The sequence below is a fragment of the Anopheles marshallii genome, chromosome 2 (genome assembly GCF_943734725.1).
Source record: "Anopheles marshallii chromosome 2, idAnoMarsDA_429_01, whole genome shotgun sequence".
Taxonomy (NCBI): Eukaryota; Metazoa; Arthropoda; class Insecta; order Diptera; family Culicidae; genus Anopheles; species Anopheles marshallii.
The window spans coordinates 53,591,524-53,613,890 of NC_071326.1; the positions used below are offsets into that span (position 1 = coordinate 53,591,524).

A 22,367-nucleotide genomic window follows, 5' to 3' on the forward strand; every position below is an offset into this window, starting at 1 on the left:
TCTTAAAATAACTTTTACATGTTTAATTACGTATATAGGGGACGCTATAAAAAGCGCATTTCCTTTCCTAGCTGTTATCAATCGAAAGTAACGCAAACGCACGCATGATCCTGATATTAAGAAATCTGCTTTGCGTTTGAGCAAGGTTTATTCGCTTTTAAACCGATCGTTTAACAGCTTTCCTATTTGTATGGTCTTATTTAAAATGAACCTCACGTCTAAATCTATGCTTAGGTACAAATCATAAACAAAACATAGTACGAGAAATAAGAGGACGGGTGCCACATCAGACGATAAAAAACGAAAACTGTATCTTATGCTACTAACGATCATGTTAAGCTTGAGTATGATTAATTTAATTTAGTTTTGTATTATTCTTTTTTCGTTTGTTTTCAGACGAACAGACATTTTGATTCGACCAAATCAACGTGCTACGCTGGAAATGTGTCGAATGTGTAATCTTAAGGTATTTCACACCCAAACGACTCGAGCTTCTCGAGATGAGAAAACACTGGTTTTTCTTACATCAAACTACGTGAGTAGTATTATTTGATCGAAAAGAAAGATAAAGCTTTACAGGGTAGAGCTTTCTGTATTCCTCAATTACTGTGGGTGAAACGTTATACCGACTATGATCATATATTAGTATTAATTAGAACCTAAATTAATGGACACTGGATAGTTTAACTTATAAGGAAAATTTGTTTCGATAAGGAAAAGGGGATAGGTGGCATTGATTCATTACCCAAGCAGATCATCTACTAGCTTACAGTATGAATCGCAATGTGGATAGAAATAGTAATAAGTTTCTTACATACTAGTACGTATATTTGTTCATTTGTTTTCTAACTTATTATTACGCACCTATCGATTTATGTTTTCTGCGTTAAGTTCTGTCCTGCTTTGTTTCGTTGCAGAGCTTTAGTATTGTTTTGTTTGTTTTTGTTTTCTAGTACGTTACAAAACACACTTACACTTAGTTGGCTGTGTGGCAAAATACGTATAGGCAACCATAGTTGTCTATTCCTTCGATTTCTTCTGTCGTGCTATACTTTGAATTTGAATGAAGTTTGCTGCTGCTTCTATGATTTGATGATGGCTATTTTATTATGTGTAATCCTCGCATTGACCACAACGATTCTTAATGTATCTTTGCAAATGTGTCATGGTTTCTAATCGTGTGTTTCTGCTTATAAGGAAATGAAGCGTTGGTGGATTCTGTTCGGTCGTGTTTACTCTCAGTTTTACCATGTGATGTTGGGATTGAGATCCTTATTATCATCGATATTCTATTTGCTGCTTTGCGGAAATCAGGATTGTTGCTGCCAGTTTTTCATTCCATTCGTTTTCGATTGCGGTTGTTGTGGAGGAGTAGGTTGCTTTCGCAGTCTAGCTTTTGGCAATTAAATTGTAGCCTTGAATGTTGTCTCGAGTATGTTTTTCTTCCAATTCTTCCAATCCGAATATGTTCCAGGAAACACGTACGAAAAATGTGTTTATATTGTTGTGGAGCACTTGGGTAATGAGAGTACGATTGTTTGATTGGGCATGAGTTTGTGTGTCAATTCTCTAAAATGAACCAGGCATTGCTAGTATTCAAGTTTGTGCTATGTTTGGAAAGAATTTCAGCGTGTAAAGATCACAGACGATATCGAAAATGTGATCATAAAGAGAACACCAATCGAAACAATCATAATTAGGACAACAGGTGCATTTAAGGGTAATGAAAAGAAAGAGAAAAAGAAAGAATTAATTAAGGAAACGAATAGAATAAAATGCAAGGAACGTAGATACAATCCATAAGCTGTTAGTAGGTATGGGGTGTATGGGAAGTTCAGGATTAAGTGTTTGGTAATGTTTTTTTTTGCTTGGCTCGTAATAATTACTTCGCAAATGTCTCATTATCTGAATGATGTCCATCTGAATTATCTCCTCTAACAAGAGATATTTAATACAGTACGATTGCTTCATAGTGCATGACAAGGTTTACGATAGGTCATGTTTACATAGTTTGCAATTAAGTGTTCGATAGATATTCGAAAACAAAAATATTTTAATCCCATCGTTTATTATGTTGCATAACCTGGAAAAGAGAAAAATAGCGTATCATAGGAAAAGCTTTAGTTTCACAGTTTTCATTTTGTAATTTGATAAATGTCTGAAAAAGCTTTTTATATTTCATTCTGTCATTCATTCAAAGCTAGAGTTGTAGAGACGAACTCATCATAAGTATGCAACTAAAACAATAAATACAAATCTGAATAACTCAGCAGAGCGCATATCAAAAGCAATTATTTAGTTTTTTGAATGCCTGAAAAAGTATGATGATAATAACAATAATAACATGACTCGACTTTCGTATAAAAATACTACAACTAACAAGCTCAACTAACTGCGAAGACTTTAAACATTGTTTAAATGAAATTAAATGGTTTAGATTAAATTTTTATCTTTAGCTTTCAAACAATAGTGCAAAATGACTTTTAACTATAAAAGTTTTCAAAAATAAAACAATGAAAAGAGCATACAAAATTAAGCAATGCAACTAAGTGCTGAAGCATTTCAAAAATCAAATGATAATTTAAATAAAATCAATATTGATCAAAAATAATATTTAAACCGGAAGCAACTTAGCCAAAGACTCAAATGTTCCTTTCAGTTTGGTTGTGGTTTGGATAGGTATAGGAATGAACTTTACTAACTGCTTTCAGGATGTCTTGATTCGTTTTATTATCCAGACCTCCCATCATACTGAGATTCCCTCCGACGCCAACACCCATTCCGCCGAGTCCTAGCTTTAGATCGTTTTGTGAAACGATTGACGGATGGTGGAGGTGGCTCCCGAGGTTTCCAGTGCTGCCACCGCTTCCAGTGCCACCACCTCCGCCGGCTCCACCACCTGCTCCAGCACCGTTACTGGTTTGTTGCGAGCCAACAATCGTGTGCTCTTGCTGGCCTTGTTTTTGGCTGTGATGCTGTTGGGCGGATTTTAGCGATTCATTTTTCATTTTATCTTGTTCCTCGCGTTCGCGTCGGGCCTGTTATAGTGAGCGGGATAGAATGACAAAAATGGAAGTTTTTTTCTATATAATTGTGATAAAAATCAATCGATGAAATGGAATGCAATATCATTACTGTTGGACAATCAATACATGGACATGTATCGTACCTGTTCGTTGATTTCTTTGACTGCACGAAGCTCTTTCTTTAATTTCATACGACGGTTTTGGAACCAGATTTTGATCTGTCGTTCCGTTAGACAGAGCGCATGTGCAATTTCGATCCTTCGTCGGCGGGTGAGATAGTGATTGAAATGGAATTCCTTCTCCAGCTCCAGTGTCTGAAACCTTGTATAGGTTTGACGACCGCGCCGGCGTGGACATCCGTTAGGACCTACAACAGAGGAACGTTTTGTACAGAAAGACATTTTGCATCTTTTGTTCTACTAGAATCCCATGTTCCATCTTTTGATATATAAATATGGTAGCACATATAGCATATAATAACCTATTCACATCACCGGTCATACCAAGTTGAACATTGTACCAATTAAGGAGAGATGTAATTCCTGCATCATTTTATAACCGAAGCGATGAGCTTTCAAATTATGTAATAAAATAGCGCTTGTCAATAAACTAAACAAATGCAAAAAATCAAACTGTATTACAACTAACTAAATAAAGTAATGTATGATTTCCAGAGAATTTATAGAAAATGTTACTTTGGTGCTATTCTTAAACACCTATTAATTGACTTAAGATGGCCGTTTTCACACCTCGACGCTTGGCATACCATTCCATTTTCATCCACGACAAAGAAGAGATCATGTTGAGAACCGAATGTCTATTGCCCGTCGCTTTTAACTGATTGCTGTGCTGTGTTCCAAATCCGCGGCAAGAAAACATGAAGATGTGTCCAATGCTGAGGGAAGTGTGGTTAGCTCGAATTTCCCCGCTGATGATGAAATATGACGGTCGTAAATTGTTGACATTCCACTATCAGAGAGACTACAGGGAATTGCCGTAATATGTTTAACCCCTCGAGTGAAAGAGCAACGAAGGTGATGAAGGACTACACTAAAAGGAGAAAGTTTTTATTCTCCTGTAAGATGCATCTTAGGGTTGAAGAAAACAGTCAGCAGAACAAGCAGGAAGATGTGGCTAGAGCAGTATTTATGACTGTCTGATATTAAATTCCTTCGCAATGGAGCTCATCGAAGAAAGGAACAGATCCTTTGGTTTAAGTCCTGCTATAGTTGATGAAGTCATAGTTTACCCCAATCTGCATTTCCGTCGAAAACCAAAACCTACAAATACCATACGGGAGTGCACCATTGGTCTAACGGATTCGAACGGTATAAGTTACCCTAGGGAACTTCACGATTCCTTTGGGGATCGCTGTTTGCATGTTTGTTGGAACCATATTGTTCAACTTTTTATTAACCGTTAAGCTGTTGGAATTGAAATGAAGGCTACATCCGATCCATGAATACTATCAACGTCGTGGCTCGCATGGCTGCAGCAAATTGGCCATTTGACACAACGAAAACATACTCTGGCCTAGGTACATGGAAAATGATTGCCTAAAATCGTTTCTATTATGTGATGTGTGCGTCTACCATAATTAAAACTGAATAAAAAACGACCAGTGAAACGAGTCGATAGTATGGCACTAGGAACAATACTTCAATCAATGCTTTTTTCACAGTATTATTAGTAACTGACCTACGCTATGTTCCGCTTCAGGTTCTGAAAACGAAACGTTCATGGTTTGGTGTCGTCGTAAAGCCGTGTTATTTATTACGCGCCTACCATGCATCAAAAGCCCATACACTTACTCCATCCGCATCGAATTGACCACTGCAAACGGTCTGTGACACGCTAGCGAACGAGTAAAAATATATTCCATTGAGGCCAAACATTCAAAGAATGCACTTGCTAAGAGTAATAGCCAACATCAGCCATACCTTCGTGAATAGAAAGTGGTAATGCGAACATAAAACCACGTGTTCACGTTGTTGATTATATTATAACCATCATAAAACCAATTATTGTCAATCCTAGTGCCAACTGTTTCGTACACACTTTCGGGCAGTTTTTCAAACCGCTTTCATGTTGTATTCTTCATTTGTCTTTAACTATCAGGCGTAACGCAATGCATATTAAATGCGCGCACAGTATTTCATCGTCAACCAACTTATAAAGGCACAATGCGATCAGGCAATCTGCAAAAAAAGATCAAGTTTTGTACGTACTTGACTCATGCTGTCTCATCATTTGATGTGATTAAGACTTTGAAAGCAGCACGAGAAAAAAACGTAATCAGTTATGTTAGGAAAATGTTATTTCCCGTACTCGTAAGCATAAGAAAGATTTAGATCTTCTTCTTTATCGGCACAACCAACTCAAGTGGCCTACCTGCTATTTGTAGCTTTCTTTGCTAAAATTTACCCGAAGTCGAACAGTCAGTCCTGCGTACGTAGGCCCACCAGTAACTTTTATAGATGAACAAGAACAATAAGAAAATTTGCAAGTTAGTCGATTATTTTCTTATTGACTTAACGGCATAGAAGGTCATGCCAGTCATTCTAGGCTTGCTAGACGTTTTTTTTAATTATACTCAGTTCCGCGGACTGGCAGGGATTGGTTCGCATGGCATTTTGGACCGGTCCGGTTGTGTGAAGAGGGCCGTCGTTACCAATACACCACCGGGCCGCTCCTATCAGCCGATCTTACGTTGTTCATTATTTGAAAGATTTTTGTCGAACGCTATGTTTAACAATATTGTCACATAATACAATGGACGAATAAACGATGATCATTTTCGCCTCTGTCACTTGCCGTGCCTATTTGTACATATTTTGTTTATAAACAGTTTTCGTTCTGCACGAACAGATGCTTTTATAGAACAATGTCAAATGTTGTACTATTGAAAGTACATCAGTAACATATTTGCCGCAGCGTAAAACGCATTATACATTGTTCTATTCTTTTGTTTTATAACACTGAATCTATCGACTCCCGCAAACAAATAAGAAACATTGTACCGAGTATAACTGTAGCGGCACGATTCAATATGGCAGGCATGAACCCTTAGCCCTTCACAACAAAGTGTTTGTTTAATAGCAATTCGTTTGATACATTTTAAGTACATTGTAACGACAAACGGTATTGGTTTGAAAGTTTCGGTTTTGAACGACCAAATTTCGTTTACTTTGAAAACCGTCACTTCAAAACTATCGGGTCTAAAATACAAAACATTTCACAGATTGAGTAGAAAACTATACAGTTGCACATAGATAAGCATAGTTACCCAGCGATTGCACCCAGCGACTACTACTCATTGACTGCACAATATTGTCTTTTATGTTTTGTAAGTGCATATGTTTATACATATTTACATTTTCGTATCTATTGACGTTGAAGAATCTATAGACTATACATTGGTCATTAAATAAAACAAATGTTGCTTTATGAATTTTGAACCTATTCACTGCACCTCGATTTACAAATACTCCTGATTATTTTTCTTTTCTTGTTTGGTATGTCAGTTTATTGGTTTGAATTTTGTTATACGACAAATGTAAAATTAACTTTAAATTAATTTAATCTTCGGTCTTTTTCTTCTTGGCATGACAACCTGCTAAAGTCATGCCTAGCATTTCAGGTCAAAACCGTTAATTGCTATGTTAGAAATTAAAATATTGTCCATTCTCTTTGAAACGTAGGTATATCACACTTCTACTGCTAACTCAGATAATTGCAAAATCAAAGAATGTAGTGCTTTACACGTTACATGTCAATAATACAGCTATACCTATTCAAATATGCTAATGAATGTTGTATTCTTCATTGCAGTATGCAATAGCGCCGGCTTGTTTCAATATTTTATTTACGGACCTAGAAGGAATTGGAATGCGAAGGGCCGCAGAAGGGCTTTGACCCGAATGGGAGGATCAGCTGTGTACAAAATTGTTGAATATTTTGGTTGATCTTAATGGTCTCTTCTACCTAGCTGGAGCAATAAAGAACCCCCATTTACCCCGGCACTGAGGATAGCCATAAATAAGTGTCATTTCAACGTGCTATTTAATTTGCTCAAAACTTATTTCAGCCTAGTAGAGAGTATCGTCTTTCCCTATTTTATGTGTTCACAATGAGTTCTGACCCATTGATTTTGCCTCTACATTTATTTTTGGCTGACATTGCTTACCCCAAGCGATTCTTTGTTTTTATTGAACAGTAGCACTTTTCCGCCTACAACGGTCGTTCCAAGTAAATCCCTTGCACTTCCCTCGCTGCAGCAAAATGAGCGCTATATGTACGTGATATATTACAATACTTTACACAAAAGATGTTGTAACAATTGTTATTCATTCTGAGTTAAAATATCATCGAAAATATATCTGCATTTAAAAGCAGATGTTATTATTTTAATTTATAATGATGTAAAATGAATGGTTTCCACAAAAATTACGAATATCCGAGAAAATGAATCCAACCAGGAATATTTGATCTTGCAAAATTTTGAACGTTTATGGAATTAGAAAACATAATTAATTTCAACTAGGTTTCAAACAGTTCCGAGAAAAATATTGTCCACTTAATGGTTTTGGTCTGGTTTGGAATTGTCTTCAGATATTAAATTATCACACCCTCGAACTGAATGATCTGAGCTACGGTTCACGGTCCCCAACCAAAATGGTTTCCTGAAGAATCACATTCATTTTCTGATTGCCATGGCAGATTCAGTGGCCATTTCTTTTTCCTCTTCCCTCGCCATACAAGGGTTCGTATATTCAACCGGAACACGATAGTGCGCCGCACAACATAGCACGATGTTGTAGAGTTAATTGGAATTTTTCTTCTGGTACTGAGCAAATACAATGGCAGGGGTTGAATGTCATGGTGGCCTTGAGGGCCAAAGAGGGAATACGTGATGAAGAGTGACAAGAATTTGCATTTATATTAAAGCGAGAACCATTGGTACATTCACCACCAACTCAAACAAACAGCGTATAGCACAATGCAAAGTGAAGACACAAAATGAAGTTTTCAAGTTATGTAATGTTCGATATTCAAATTTCTTATAATAACTTCATTGAATTAACGAAAATAAAAAGGCTAGTGTTTCTTACAGGCTGTCAAATTTACTACGATTTTGTATTATTTGTCACAAAAATTTCTCTGACCTTTGTAGATATATAAATAAACATATTATTAAATAAGATTCAAAACATATTAACAAACAACGCAATTCGGCGTTCGGTGCATAGTAGATGAGCGTTAAAATGATCTCATCAGAGCAGGAATCTCTAAGCTACGGCGCAGGGTGGCCTGCAATGCTATTGCTAATGTTAACACATTAAGAAATTGTCTCATTAAAAATGGGATGTAATACTGTTCAACCGTTCAAATATTTATTATTTTTATAGTTAGTAAACTTGGGGCGTTCCAGTGGTGTATTGGTACCGCCGTCACACGACAGGACCGGTCAAAAATCTTATTCGGACGAATCCTCGGTACGCAGGACTGATTATCCGGCTACGGGTAAATAAAATCTAAGAAAGCCAGATATAGTAGGCCTAGACCTTTTAAGGTTATTGTGCCGATTGGTGGTGGTATAGTTAGAAAAATATAAACTAAAACTTGCGGAAAAATCATCTTGAGAGTAATAATTGTTTAAAATGGTCGAACACATATAATACCAGTGACCCTCAGCCAACAATGGAAGAACAATATAGTTCCAGCCAATGTGGCCCACGGTCTGAAAAGTTTGAAGTTTCTTGGATCAGAGAAATAAACACCGACGGTAGTTAAAGCACTTACCAACCATGCTGTTGGTATATGTGCCATTCACAATATATGTGTGTTATTGCTCACAATTATCAATCATATCATCTCCGCTGCAAATCACGAATCACGTAGCGAATTCACGAACCGAAATCACCAAAATCACGAATCGGTTCCATCTCCGCTACGAGTCACGGAAGTTCAAGAACTTACTTAAATGTGTTTCATAAACAGTCAGCTTGTTATATATTATGCTTTTGCTTTGAATCCAAATCACAAACCATGACACAAATGATGGCTGGTACAGTCAAACGCAAGATAAATTACCATCAACTTTGACCATAAAAATTAAAACAGAGTGTTTGTGTCCGCACGGAAAATATGCAATGTACAAACGAAACAAAAAATCAAAAGCAAGTATCAACATGGCACACTAATGGTAAGTAGCCAAAGGAGATGACCCAAAGTAACAAATTACAATTGAGCTATGAATACGAGGGAAACAGCAAAACATCAACAAACAAAGAATGGTGGGCCTTAAAAAAGAAAGCTTGTTACAGCTCAGGTGGTGTTTAATAGGGCATCAAATATAAATGAATTCAATTTTCTTGATTAACCATAATGAGTTTAAACTGCTATTGCAACAAACAGTTACCATCCACACTCGGGTGCAGTAACATTCGGACTCAAACAGGAAAAGCGAAGCAAAACAAACTGTGCACCCCATTAGCGAACAATGTTATTTGTTATGATTGTAATAGAAGTCGGTTACATTTTGTCTGCCATGCATAAGTTGCTCCGCTAGTTGGGAACAAATATGTTGGCACTGGTAAGGTGTCTCTATCACGGTGGGGGATAGGCAATGAGACCAACGTCGAGTAATGGATATCTAAATATTTACCATTCGATTCCAGACGTTGTGTCGACCGAGGCTTTCCAGCGCTTGCTGTTCGTGAACGAACAGATACTTTTTGGCTCATGGGAAAGAGGAATAATTTATTATAACTTCAGTGTAAACATACCAAACAAAACGATCTCAAAAACAAGTAAACGATCAATTTGGGAGCGATAGAAATGAATAAAAATGTTTTCAATTGCTGTTTAAATTAGTCAGAATTTCATACAGCACTGCGTAACTTTCAGAAAATAAGTGTTGCGTGCGTTAATCCTGCAGAATAACCTCAAAGCCTAGGATTCATTCAATGTTAAAATAAAGCCATTATACTTCAACCAAAACTGTACTGTCCTTTCTGAATAACCATGTTAGAAAACTAAGTTTATTCATTCTAAAGTTTATACCTTTTCATAAAACTCTTCATTCATCTATAGCTTCCAACCTGGAGGTACAAAATTAAAACATTTTATATCATTTGCGTATGCTAAATGATGTTTTGAAATAAACAGAATCTAGAAGGTTAAATATACTTAGACATCAGCTCTGTTCTTGTAAAATTAAAAACAATAAGATTCCGAAACGAAAGCAGACCAAACATTTTTCTGACAAAGAGCGTAGGAAACCAGATAAGTGCACGAGATGAAAGAGTGCCATAATAACACTAAATTCCCCATCTGGGCGTGGCATTAAAGCGAAATCCGAACGCATCATGAAACAGACACTCACGTTTCCTGGTGAGGTGCATAATATGAAGATTCAACGAGAGCGCAAAAGATAGGTTGAGCTTAGGAGAAAAATCGATTTTCTATATCATACAAAAGGCGAATCCTGTTTGTCCTATGAAGGAAGAGAAACGAAATATCGGATAGATGAGTGCAAAAAATTCATCCATAACGACTGTTTCACGCGCTACAGTTATTTTACGACAGTTTTGCTATGATTTTTCTTCCATACTACCAACACTTCACAATATAACAAAGAAGATGCGATTAAGAGGGCAAACCTATCATTCGGGGGCACAAACGCAAACAAATAAAAATACTTTCAACTTCTTTTAGAAAATATGTGAAATTATGTACATTCTCAAATAGAAGAGTTTCAGACAAATGTCCACTGCTTTTCCAACTGCCCGACAATTTTCACAGCTTTTTGTTCCCTAGTGGCATCCGTCTTGTTCCGAACTTATACCCTATTATATGTGTTACTGGTTATGAAGTAAATTGGGTATATTAAGTCGAATATTGCGAATGAAATTTTTCACTAAAATTGGTCTAAGATATTCAAATGAAACATTCTCCCTTTCTGATGCGCTGGTGATGTTTGCTAGAACATTGTCGCAGTAGGTGTCAAAATACAACTGAAACTGTTATTGATTTCTTTTTATGCGCATGCGATAAAACGAAAGACACTTACACCATCAAAGAGATTGCCTCACACCTGCTTACGAGAGAGCAGGTGTGGAAAAGAGCGGAACCTAAAACATTATATAGCGTCATTATTTGTATTCTAGACGTTATTATTCTAGGAAGTAAAGAAAACATGAAACGTGAATCTTTCACTTTGATTATCGTTTAAAACACGATGTTAAAACAGCAAGCAATAGTGTACTGTGTATTTTCATAAAGGCGCATAAAAATATTGGATTTTCCAGTAGTGTAGCTTACACGAAACTACATTATCATCCGTCAAATGAGATTTTATAAGACAAACGGAGTGTATACTGTTAACTGCATAAACAAATATTTTAATACTTCGACCGTTGGAACTCAACTTAGCACATAAGCAAGCTTCAACTTGTGTTGCACTTTTAAGAATCCTTACGTATTATTTAGATATGTGACCTTTTTAATACCATAAGGAATAAAACAGAACAAACATCTACAGGTCTAATAAGCAATTGCTGAGAAACTTTCCTACTGTCTATGGTCAAACCCTTTTTTTAGTACAATATATTACCAATAATTGTACCCTAGAGAAAGTTCTACCCGTATGTGTGGTGCCAACCAACCAATTATTACAAACACTACGCCGTCAAAGACTAACGCTCGAAATCTTGTGGTCACACGCATCTGATCTTTTCATTCTGTTCGAATAAATTACACCAAAAAAGGAGAATCATTCGTTTTGGGTTTTGAGAAGAGAAACTAAAAAAAATCACTACGAAAGATGTGTCAGTGAAAGCCATATAACTTTCTTTCAATGTTAGCTAGTTCATCTGCGATGTCCCTTTCAACAATTTTAACTAAAAAAGTGTAGGAGTGGGATCGAACGTTGACAACATCCTAGTTGAGCGTTTTCTTTTCTACACTTCGGGCTGCATTGCAACGAATGAACTTTTCTCTTTTGCTTTTACAAAGCAGGCTAGAAATCACGTTTGAAAAGAGAGCTCTTTTTACTCATATCAACAACAATTGCCCAACATCTTTCATGGACAAATTTCATTGAACATGATTTAAATTTTAAACTATCATACATCATTCATTTGTATCATATCATTATATCAAGTTAATGTTTATTCTAATATTTACCGCCTCAATGCAATATCTGAAGGATGAACGTAAGCGCGAAAAATTCTTCGTGACACACTTTTTGCATTTTTTAAGCCATTGAGAATGCTTATGTGTTCAATTCATAACTACAGATGAATGGATTCCTCTATTTGTGAAATGTGTTTTGATAAACAACACATAACAACAACACATTGATTGTGTGTATGTTCAAGAGCAGATATACATTAACTTTGACATATGACATATGAAAAGAATAAAATAAAATGAATGTTGACGTATCAGCTCAACTTTGTTTTATTCAATTTATCAACCATTCCCCATTGCATCATAATGATAATGAAGAGCCAGAATAGGTCACCCTGTTCAAACAGTTGAGCTTGTTGCAACGTTGTGTTCACAAGAAGAAGCCAGATGTTTTCGAGTCATATTCTTCATAACATCATTTATTTATTGATGATTTAAGATTTAATCTCTGAGACGATAATGTTATTACTGTTTTTGTTCGATTTCATTTTTAACACGTTCGTCAATCATACATATTTACAATCTTTTTAAGCTTAGCCAAAATATAGGATGATGCTCGCACAGTACAAAACACAACCATTGAAACACATTTTCAACTGTGTGACGTTTAACGGTATTGATAATTGATTGTAGTTTGTTTGAACATAACATAAGGAACATGAGGTAAAAGTTAGGGTGTTATCATTTTTCAAAAAGGCAAAATTTAGTTCCCTAACAACAATTTCAAATGCTTTGTGCTTCTGTTTTCGATAGTGACGAAAGCATATCATATTTGAAAATTCAGGAAATACATGAAATTAAAGTATGAATAAAAAAAAATAACTTGTCCAGACCAATATATCCAAAGTTGTCCGAGTAATACAAACAAAAACTAGTTTGAAAGTTCTAACATGCCCACAAACCTATGTATTCAAAGAAGCTATTGTGTGAGAGAGGCCGTAAAATGGTTATTTACGGCTACTGAAGAGCTGTTAAATTTACGATCTTCATAAACACATGAATGAGTATACTGTTCTATACGAGCGGTCTACATTTAAAACGATAGTATAGGATGTGTGATGGACTGAGTTTATACGGAGAAATGAAGTTGTAGCTCGATTTCGTACCACAATCAAAATTAATATACGATTATTAATCTATAAATTAAAAGTACTATCCAAAACTCTGTGCATAACGGATGGACAACGATGGTTAACTATGCATGAATAATTTTGTGATTGATAGTTTTTAGAGGTAATTTTTTTTTAAATAGTGGTTTTGTTGCTTACTTCATTAAATACTGCATTTCAAACTTAATTTCTAAATCATGGCATATATTTTGTTTTAACATATTTTTTTTAATCAACGCATGCATCGCTGGACGTATGCAAAAACCGGTTCCAACGATACGCTTTACTTCCCAGCACGGTATCAACGTTGGTTTCATGATTAAACGTATACCTTCATTCTTCGTGTTGAAGAGTGCATAACAAAAAACAAACCCCGAGAAAACGAAAGCAAAAAGAATGCCTAGAAAATCCTTAACCAGTTGAGTTTTTCCAACGGAATAGCTATCAGAAGGTAGATCAATGCCGCTATATCAAAGTGGTTCCTATGCTACAGACTCTCGAGGTATGCTGCTGGACAGCTGGGAGAAGGTGAAAAGAACAAGAAAACAAAGAAACTTTTCTTGCTTTGGTACAAAAGTCCTGCAGTGGACGCAAAAGACATGCGTCCAGGCAGTTTCGTTGATGTAGACGCATAAAGGAAAATGGCGGCAAATTTGGTTTTGTTGAATCTATATATTCTCCTGACGTGAATTTATTACACGTCCTGCGTTTGAGAAACATTTTTCTTCACAACGACCACGTTTTATTTCTTTTCTTTGTCTCACCAACTTGTGCCTATGCTGAGCGGGTATGTTGATCAATTGCTAATAAGACAACAAGTTGTAGCATTTTGTAATCTCAATGCATCTTTGAGATAGTTTGTTCAACACAGCCTTAGAAGGATCTACGTGCTGTAGACTCTCATTTTTTACGTTTTGCTTGATACGTTGCAAAATGTTGGTAAAAAAGAAATACTCCCTTCACATTTAAATTAGAAGCCCGTTGTTGTTGCTTACTTACCTGCAAAATCACCACAAACTACACGATCAAACGGGTTACTCATCCAATCTGGAAAGACGTAATAAGAATATAATACCATTAATACAATACATTTTTATAAAACAAAAAACGACAATTGAATTGATTGTAAAACTATATCTTTCTTCTAAAATTCAAACATCTTCCGTATACTGGACTTCTGTTGACTTCCAGATATCTGTTGATTTTAGTTAGCTATAACTTAATTATCACAGATTTGCAATATAAATTAAATTTTTGTACCAACTGCGATACATCACACCCATTACAAAATGGACCACCCGGCCTACAGTTATCACAAGTTGATAAGATTAATTCTGTTCATTAAAAAGTTTGCATTTGTTTGTTTTACAGTTCTGCACTGTATATTATATTATTTTGTTTATCTTGTATTAGTTTAACATATTATTTTTGCATAACATGTTAAAATACTGCATGCCTGTGCAAATACCAATGTAATTTATAGCTCGTATTGCATTTTTAACTTAACTTTCTACTCTATAAAAACTACCAAACAGATAACTTTTTTTGCTTTCCTAAAGTAACTTTAAAGTACTCCACTTTTTACAAGCAACCCAAACTTGTTTGTAAATTGCAAACATCAACAAAAAAACAGCAACAACAACAGCTACCAGCAGCATCAGAATAATTTCATCTTCACTACCATCTAGCATGAAGTTCTATTCCCACCTCTATAGCTGGCGCACAGTTTTAAAACAACATTCCATGTCAAAGTGTTTGTTGCTACGTTTGTGGCCGTATTCCGCTCAATTCCTAATTAAAAATGCAATTCTAACCTAAAAACAAGCCGTTTCGTTTTAGTTGTGTTTCGCTCAACCCCTTACTCAATTGTTCTAAATACATTGCACAGTAAGACGAAACTTTATTATCATAGAAAGCATGAAGAAATTGTTCTTTGTGTTCCCAATGAACATGAAGCTCATAAAAATGCAAAATGAATCGGTTAGATGGAAACAGTTAGAAAGGCTACTATTTATTTTTGCGTTAAACGCAATTCAAGAGTTATTCCGCGTTGCAACTGCAAATGTTGCATGCGATGCTATATGCAAGATATAACGAAATGCTACGGTAATATCGTGATATCAAGTCCGAAGCATGCAGTTTATGTGCATTGCACCTTCATGTATGTACCCACCAATACAAAATCCTACATTTCTTTTGCAAAAAAAAGATATTAGATTTGTTTTGACAAGCGGACAACGACCGAAGCTACAAACACCTTACTTCCTGCTGAGCTGAATGCGATAGCAGTAAGAAACCGTATGGGGAGTCGAGTTCATTACATCACCTACAATGAAGAATGTAGACTGCCTACAATGACGACGCCTTCGAAAGGTGTACCGAACTTCGAATGACTGGAAATCAGAAAAGCAAGATTCGAAGGGTTGTTCCTTTCTTTTGTATAAGACCAATCCTTTCAGATTAACTGTTTGCTTGAATATTGAATAACTCGACGGATGCTTCCTGTGGTGTGCACACTTTCTAATTTTAACAGCAAGCGATTCGGCAATTTCTTTTCTACCGTTTATTCACTGCCTGCACATGTAAGCACTGTTCCGACGGTATCCTTGAGAAAGAGAGAGCGCTGGAAATTTTATTTCATATGCATGACTTCATTTCATCAGTGAAAACAACCTTGCAAGTTGAATGCATTTTACTCCCATGCATCCTTGTTTAAAGTTTAATTTTAAAATTATGAATATAATAACAAAAATTAAACAACCAAACAGTGTAACTATCTTACCCTCAGAGCAAACAACTCGAAAAGCATTAACTTTTTTTCTATTGGTAATACAAGACGTACAGCTCTCGTTCAACTTATTTATTTTGTATCACCGTATACCTATACCTACCACACGCTTCAAAGAATACTGAAACGCCTCGAATAAGGTGACAATACTTTAAGAATGCCGCATTCGACACACAAAAGAAAGAAATGCTGTTTTCTTTTGCCTTCAAACGAGGTACAAGGGCGCTGTGTCTTGATATTAATAACAAAATCACCATAAATTTAAGAATTAAAGTTCTATTCTGTCGCTTTGGAATACTAAAGTTTGGAAAATAAATTTGAATAAATTAAGCTTAACTTTCAATCTCCACCGGCGGAATCTCCAATTGGATGTACAATCTTTCCCCGTTTACCTCCTAGTCAGACACATTCAAGAAACGATTCGTTACGCAAGACCCAAATGTAAATGTAACCATTTCAGTCTTTTCTGGTGGTTCGCTGAGGTTTTCTGGTAACCTAAGAATGGCTAGCGTTAAGAAAATCTGTAGTTTTTTAGATTGTGTTCGCTCTTGCTACGTTTTCTTGGCGCTCACACTTGCGCACATTCAGTGTTGCCCCACGCATATCGTACACTAGACTGGAAAGACTAGGTGAGCTGCATGAAATATTCAACACAATCCTAAACAATATGATAATATTGCCGTAAGAATGATCAAAATTTCCTATCATTCGTCGTCAACCAAGTTCATGAACATAACGTAACATCAAAAATGTTGAGAATATATACATAATGACAAGACAAATTATATTTAACAAAATACTGTCTACGGTAAGAAAGTACCATTAAACAAAGTACTAGTAAAAAACTATTTTCCCTAGATCATACGTTATTTCTGCGGTTGTTGCATCATAATACTTATTATTGAAAAAAAATATAAATAAGAAATGTTTGAAAGTTGACACAATCAAAAACACGTTCTAACAAAATTTGTTGTGCAAAAAGATGTTATTACAAAATTATTCCCTTATTCATTTATAATTTTTAATTCAATTTTTATTACTTAATGCAATCTACCGGTATTTATTCAATGTGACGTCACTTAACGGATTTGTTTAAAAAAATCAGTAAATCAATATTTAAAAACAGTTTTGCTAGTCGAGGGCCACTATTAGCAGACCTTGATAAAAATAGTAAATATGACTTGACTGTACAACAGAATGCTTAGTGATTCATCTGGTTGACTGTGCAGTTTAATAATATATACACTATTTGATACTAACCTGTGCTTGCAAATTTCTGAAGAGCTGATTGCGATGCTACACAGGACGGCAGGCCAGTAAATAGAGTGCAGGTGTTTTATGACCAAAGGGAAGCGATATAAATAAACGGAAAAGATGAAATATTTAATGGATCACATCGAGAATTTCAATAGTTTGTAGTATGTGTTGTATCGTAATTCATGTAATGAAGTATTCTTGAAACCATTGTTCTTACAATCTATGACAGCTTGTCGACAAACGACTGCCGAAAGAAAATGACCATTTTTATGATTTGGCGTAGTTTTTCATTTTTTAGTTTTCGTTGGATAAATAACATTTTCTTTCATTATAGTATGCGTTCATTGGGGTGGCCCGGTGGCATGATGGTAGCGGCACCGGTCTTCACACGAACGGACCGGATCAAAATCCCATCCGGGTCAATCCTCCGTAGCAAGGTCTGACTATCCGGCTACGTGGTAAAATAAGTCGATACGGCCAGGCCGTTCTAAAAAAAAACATTTCCTGTCATTATAGTATGCGTTCATGGTATTCTAGTGATGAACTTGTTTTATCAAGTTCGTCATATTGGCTACAGCTGAATTGAAATATCGTGAACTTAGTTCACGATAGAATATAACTTCCCGAAACGCTTTCCGTTTCGCATTCATTGCATGATTAGAAAAACCGGAAAAATTAGGAATCCTTGGTACGAAATCTATAAATTTTGCGTTATCACTTGCTTTTTCAAACAAATTTCATCGTTGTATTACAATGGACAAATTGTTGGGTCTAACCTACGGACGTTTTAAAATATTACTCACCAGTCACTAGCCACGGATGGCGAGTTATATCAGGCAAGCCCGATTGTCCACCACCGACGGATGAAGAAAGTTGAGAGCAGGCTGACCCCAACGAATCGACGCCAACCCCCGCAGATGCGGCGGAAACCGCTGCTGCCTGTTGATAAAACTGTGCAATACTGGCGCTACCAGGAACCCCCATCGGTGGATAACTGTTCATCACACTTTCGGTATACCTACTACTGATAAGAGATAACAAGAGTAGAAAACAACAACATTTGTTCACATATGAGATACGTTTATTCGATTCGTTGCCAGTGCACGAGTGCCATGGTTACCTGCACGACTTGTCATCTAGGCCAGAGAAGCCTGGCATTGTTGAGTAGCTCGTGTGTGTAGTCGGATGATTTGAGACGAAAGGATACATTTTGCTAGTTGGCGGCGAGTTTGGGCTGCCTTCACTACCGGTGGTCAATGGACTGCCTTCCGAGTTCGGCGTTTGCGACACTGTCGAGTTCGAGTTGGAAATGGACTGTGATGAGATCTGAGAGCTTATGAACGGCTGGAACTGGGCGTATTTCGGTAGCATGCTATCGATTATAAACTTTGACATGACCGCATCACCTGGAGCACACCAAGGGCGCACGGTGTTGCAAATGTTCGTATATAGATCGAAAGTTTTGCAGCGGTTTGAATAGAAAAGGAGTGGCGACGATCTGTTGACTACTCCTGACGTTTTGCGTCTCGGGGCTGGGGTAAGTTTAGTTAGAAATGTTAATAGGGATTGGCAAGAGCTCCGAATTAGTAGAGAACCAGCAGTTAGTTAAGGGTATAAAATAGAGAAAATAATACACTTACAATGCTGCGGTTGGTGTGGTGTTGGTGTCTTCCACTTAAATTACTCTCAACGGTAATCACAATTTTAGGCCAATTGGTATCCAATAATATATTTTAATCACTTCGATATATTCTATACAGCTTCAGCGCTGTCTATCACCAGAGGAGTTCTGTTTGTTTGAAAATGCAATGAATTGGCATACGATTAGGAAGCTGATACAATTTCGTCAAAACTATCATAATTTTTCACACCGAAGAAATGAAAAGTAACACGTTTGCTTCTTCGCTACGATGCAGCGATTATTTGCACCTAGTATTTTAAGCACTTTGCATGATTTTACAAGTGTAAGGTTGAATTACTAAACCGTTTGTTTACGAATTACGATCACACATGTTTTTCGTTTTTCTCCTTAATATATCGTCACTTTTTAATACGTCGACCATTTAGCAATATCACGGATACCACTAATAATCGAACAGCACTCGAACACTTGCAGCTACACTTTTTCCAGCTTATTTCCAAATGAGTCGCACTGCTTTACGTGTTGATACGAAAGGAACTATTTTCAATCACCGAAATCGTCACTGTAATTATACTTCACCACCTATTCCTTGCCGAACAAGCGTGTATTATAAAACACTACAGCCCGGCGTTAGAGCAATTTTGCAAGGAATGTTTCGAACAATACCATCACACTTTGCAGTACATTGCGGAAAACCCGTTCGAAAGGAAAATGCGACGGTATTCGGTTTTCCTTATTCACGCCGCTAAAACGATGGCTATTTTAGAAAACACGACAATGGTCGCCTTTATTCCTACAGTTGCCCGCCCGATCGCACGCCTGCTACAGAGTGTTGCTTTATTTTTACTGTTATTAATATTATAATAATAAAAATGCGATCGTAGAAGTCCGAAGTTGTTTACGTTATGACAAGTAGTTCGTTTATGACACAATACAAAAGTTTCGCATATAACCACGCAAAGCATGAGGAGGAAAACCAGTGCGAGAGATGACGATGGTTTCTTCTCTGCCGTGAGAGAGCGAGCGAAGCAAATTGATATTTTTAACCAATCTGTCGTATTCTGCAGGAAAATACGGGAGATTGCTCGTGTTTGCTTTGTCTCACATTCACAGTGACTGCTCGCTTGTTCACCTTCCTATTCTCTCGTACGCAAGGAGATAAGTTGTCTCGTTCTATTCAACAATGTGGAACTCTTTCCATGATGAAGATGAATTTTCCCCTGTGGAGAGAGCCGGGTTCTTATGCGACACTCAACAAGCTTGAGAATGAGTGCACTGGAGCTCAAACTTACGCATTACGCACCGGAAACTTTTTTCCTGCAGTTATCAAAATATAACGCGAGGTGAAATAATTACCGGAACTATTATTTTACAACGACCATAACGAGTGAGTGAGGATCTGAATCAACTTTCGATGGTGACTGTCATAGCCCATCGGACGTTACAAACACTCACGATCTACACAAAACAACAAATGCTTTCGGTTCGCGCTATTGCTGGAACGTACAATTCACTAGCTCCTACACGGTTTCGCGACAGTAATACGTATGATGAATAGAGATTATGGTTACGGTGACCAGCACCGCCAAGTAAATCGAGATCACCTCTTGGTCGCTCATGGGTCAGCACCGCAACTTTTCTCTTTCACTCGCATTCTTTTGGCATCCGGAGGAAGTCTTGAGCTACTGCAAGCTACTTCGATTTGCTTGCCTTTGCTCGTAGAACAATTCCAAGTCACTGGAATTGTTGCTCTTCATCCCACTCACCAACGAGAGGATTGGCCATCTGCAGCCGTTGTAACCCGATCATCGGTGCGTTCGTTTTTACTTCACCTCGGTGCATAGTACCAGAAAGAGAAGAAGAGAAACATAACATGGTATAGATTTCGTAGCCAGAGGGCGAGAGAGGTTGCAGGAACAATTTTTACAATCTCAGCTTTGCAAAGGCGCACTTATCGCACTTTCTCGTATACTCTCTTTGCAGAGAGAAACCCGAAATGCATTTATCTGGTTGGAAATTTTAGCTGGCGCTGACGTTGGTGCAGATAAATGCAGACCGTCTACCATAAACCGAGATCCCGAGGTGTGGTGAATGTGTAGTGAAGGAATGTTTCCGAGAGAAAATTGCCCATAGCTGACGTGTTTCGAATAGGATTAAGAGAAGATAAGAGGATTTCCATTGTTCGATTCACCTAATCGTCTCGAATTGGGTTTTACTACTTTCTTTGGCTATAATAGTAATAGTTCCGAGTTACAAAAAAACGCACCAATGACATGTGTTAACAAAACATAACACAGAACAATTTTGCATGCCAACGTTATGCATATTGTGTATAGCGCTGAAATAACAACAAACCAGTAAGTTCACAAATAAACAAGATTAAAAGCATATTTATAAACTGCAACTATATTCGGTAACAGTTGTCTCACTTCAGCAATTAAATGCTTATTTTGGACTTGTAAGCAGTCCAGTCCAACATAACAGTTGCAAGATTGTTTTCCTTTTTGAATGTGCAGCAATTTTAGTTTAGTCCTCCTTCAGATTAAGAATCATAACCATTTTGGTCCTTCTTACGTTGAGAGAGATTTTTTATAATTATGATGCTAAATCTGTTAAATTACTTGAATACATGTAATACTAAAATTTCTGCACCAGGCGTCTCCATTTACGCAACTGAGTAACAATGATGCATCATTTCCTTGTACAGGAAATTTGCTAAATCAACTCATGTGTGGCTTTGGAAAATATAAAAACGTTTAAACGATTATCGTTATCCTCTACGACTCTCACAAGAAGCACTAAAATATGCAAAATCATTAATCAAAATGAAACAGGTAAACTATCTAAAGGCGGCGCAGTAATAAAACTACGGTTTATTATGTCTATGAAACACCTTATCACAATTATTTTGTTTTTTTATATACCTGTCTCACATCAGAAACGTTTTAGATTTCTTTAAGCAATTAAACAATCACTTGAAATTAAAAACATGTTATTAATGGTGAAGTAATTAGCAGCTCGACACCAAAAAGTATCTTTAAAGAGAGTACTTTTATCTAGTAACCCATCAGTTTACAATAAATCATATCACAATTAAATCTATATTTTTTAAACGTTCATATTTTTTCACTTTATGTACCATTGTCTTTGTAGACGGATTCCATTTGTGTCATTTCCACAGGTAAATCTTTTGTACGGTGAACAGTATCAAATAGCGAGAAACAGCATGTTTATGCAGCAACGAATGACTTTAATGAATGAAGATAAGCTAAAGCAGGAAATTGAAAAAAAAGTTGATTTTCCTAATGGAAGTTTTGATCTGCTGTTCGACAAATGATGTAGCAAAACAC

At 36.6% G+C, this 22,367-nt stretch overlaps 1 protein-coding gene across 1 annotated transcript; it reads right to left on the reverse strand.

The window, feature by feature from the left end:
• Window positions 1-2,053: 2,053 nt before the first annotated feature.
• LOC128718917 (homeobox protein abdominal-A homolog) lies at window positions 2,054-18,770 on the reverse strand. Its single transcript, XM_053812533.1, has 7 exons — window positions 18,496-18,770; window positions 18,179-18,399; window positions 17,379-17,414; window positions 14,330-14,377; window positions 3,170-3,393; window positions 2,703-3,038; window positions 2,054-2,083 (listed from the first exon to the last, which is right to left on the reverse strand). The coding sequence occupies exons 1-7, from the start codon at window positions 18,768-18,770 to the stop codon at window positions 2,054-2,056; spliced, it is 1,170 nt and encodes a 389-aa protein (XP_053668508.1).
• Window positions 18,771-22,367: the final 3,597 nt, after the last annotated feature.

Bases quoted from the DNA above. Each gene is read 5' to 3' on its own strand.
- LOC128718917 (XM_053812533.1), bottom strand. From the start codon at position 18,770: ATGTCAAAGTTTATAATCGATAGCATGCTACCGAAATACGCCCAGTTC. The intron at 3,039-3,169 runs GTACGATACATG...TCACTATAACAG, and splicing joins TCAAAGAAATCAACGAACAG to GCCCGACGCGAACGCGAGGA. The intron at 2,084-2,702 runs GTTAGTAAAGTT...TCTCTTTTCCAG, and splicing joins ATCAAGACATCCTGAAAGCA to GTTATGCAACATAATAAACG.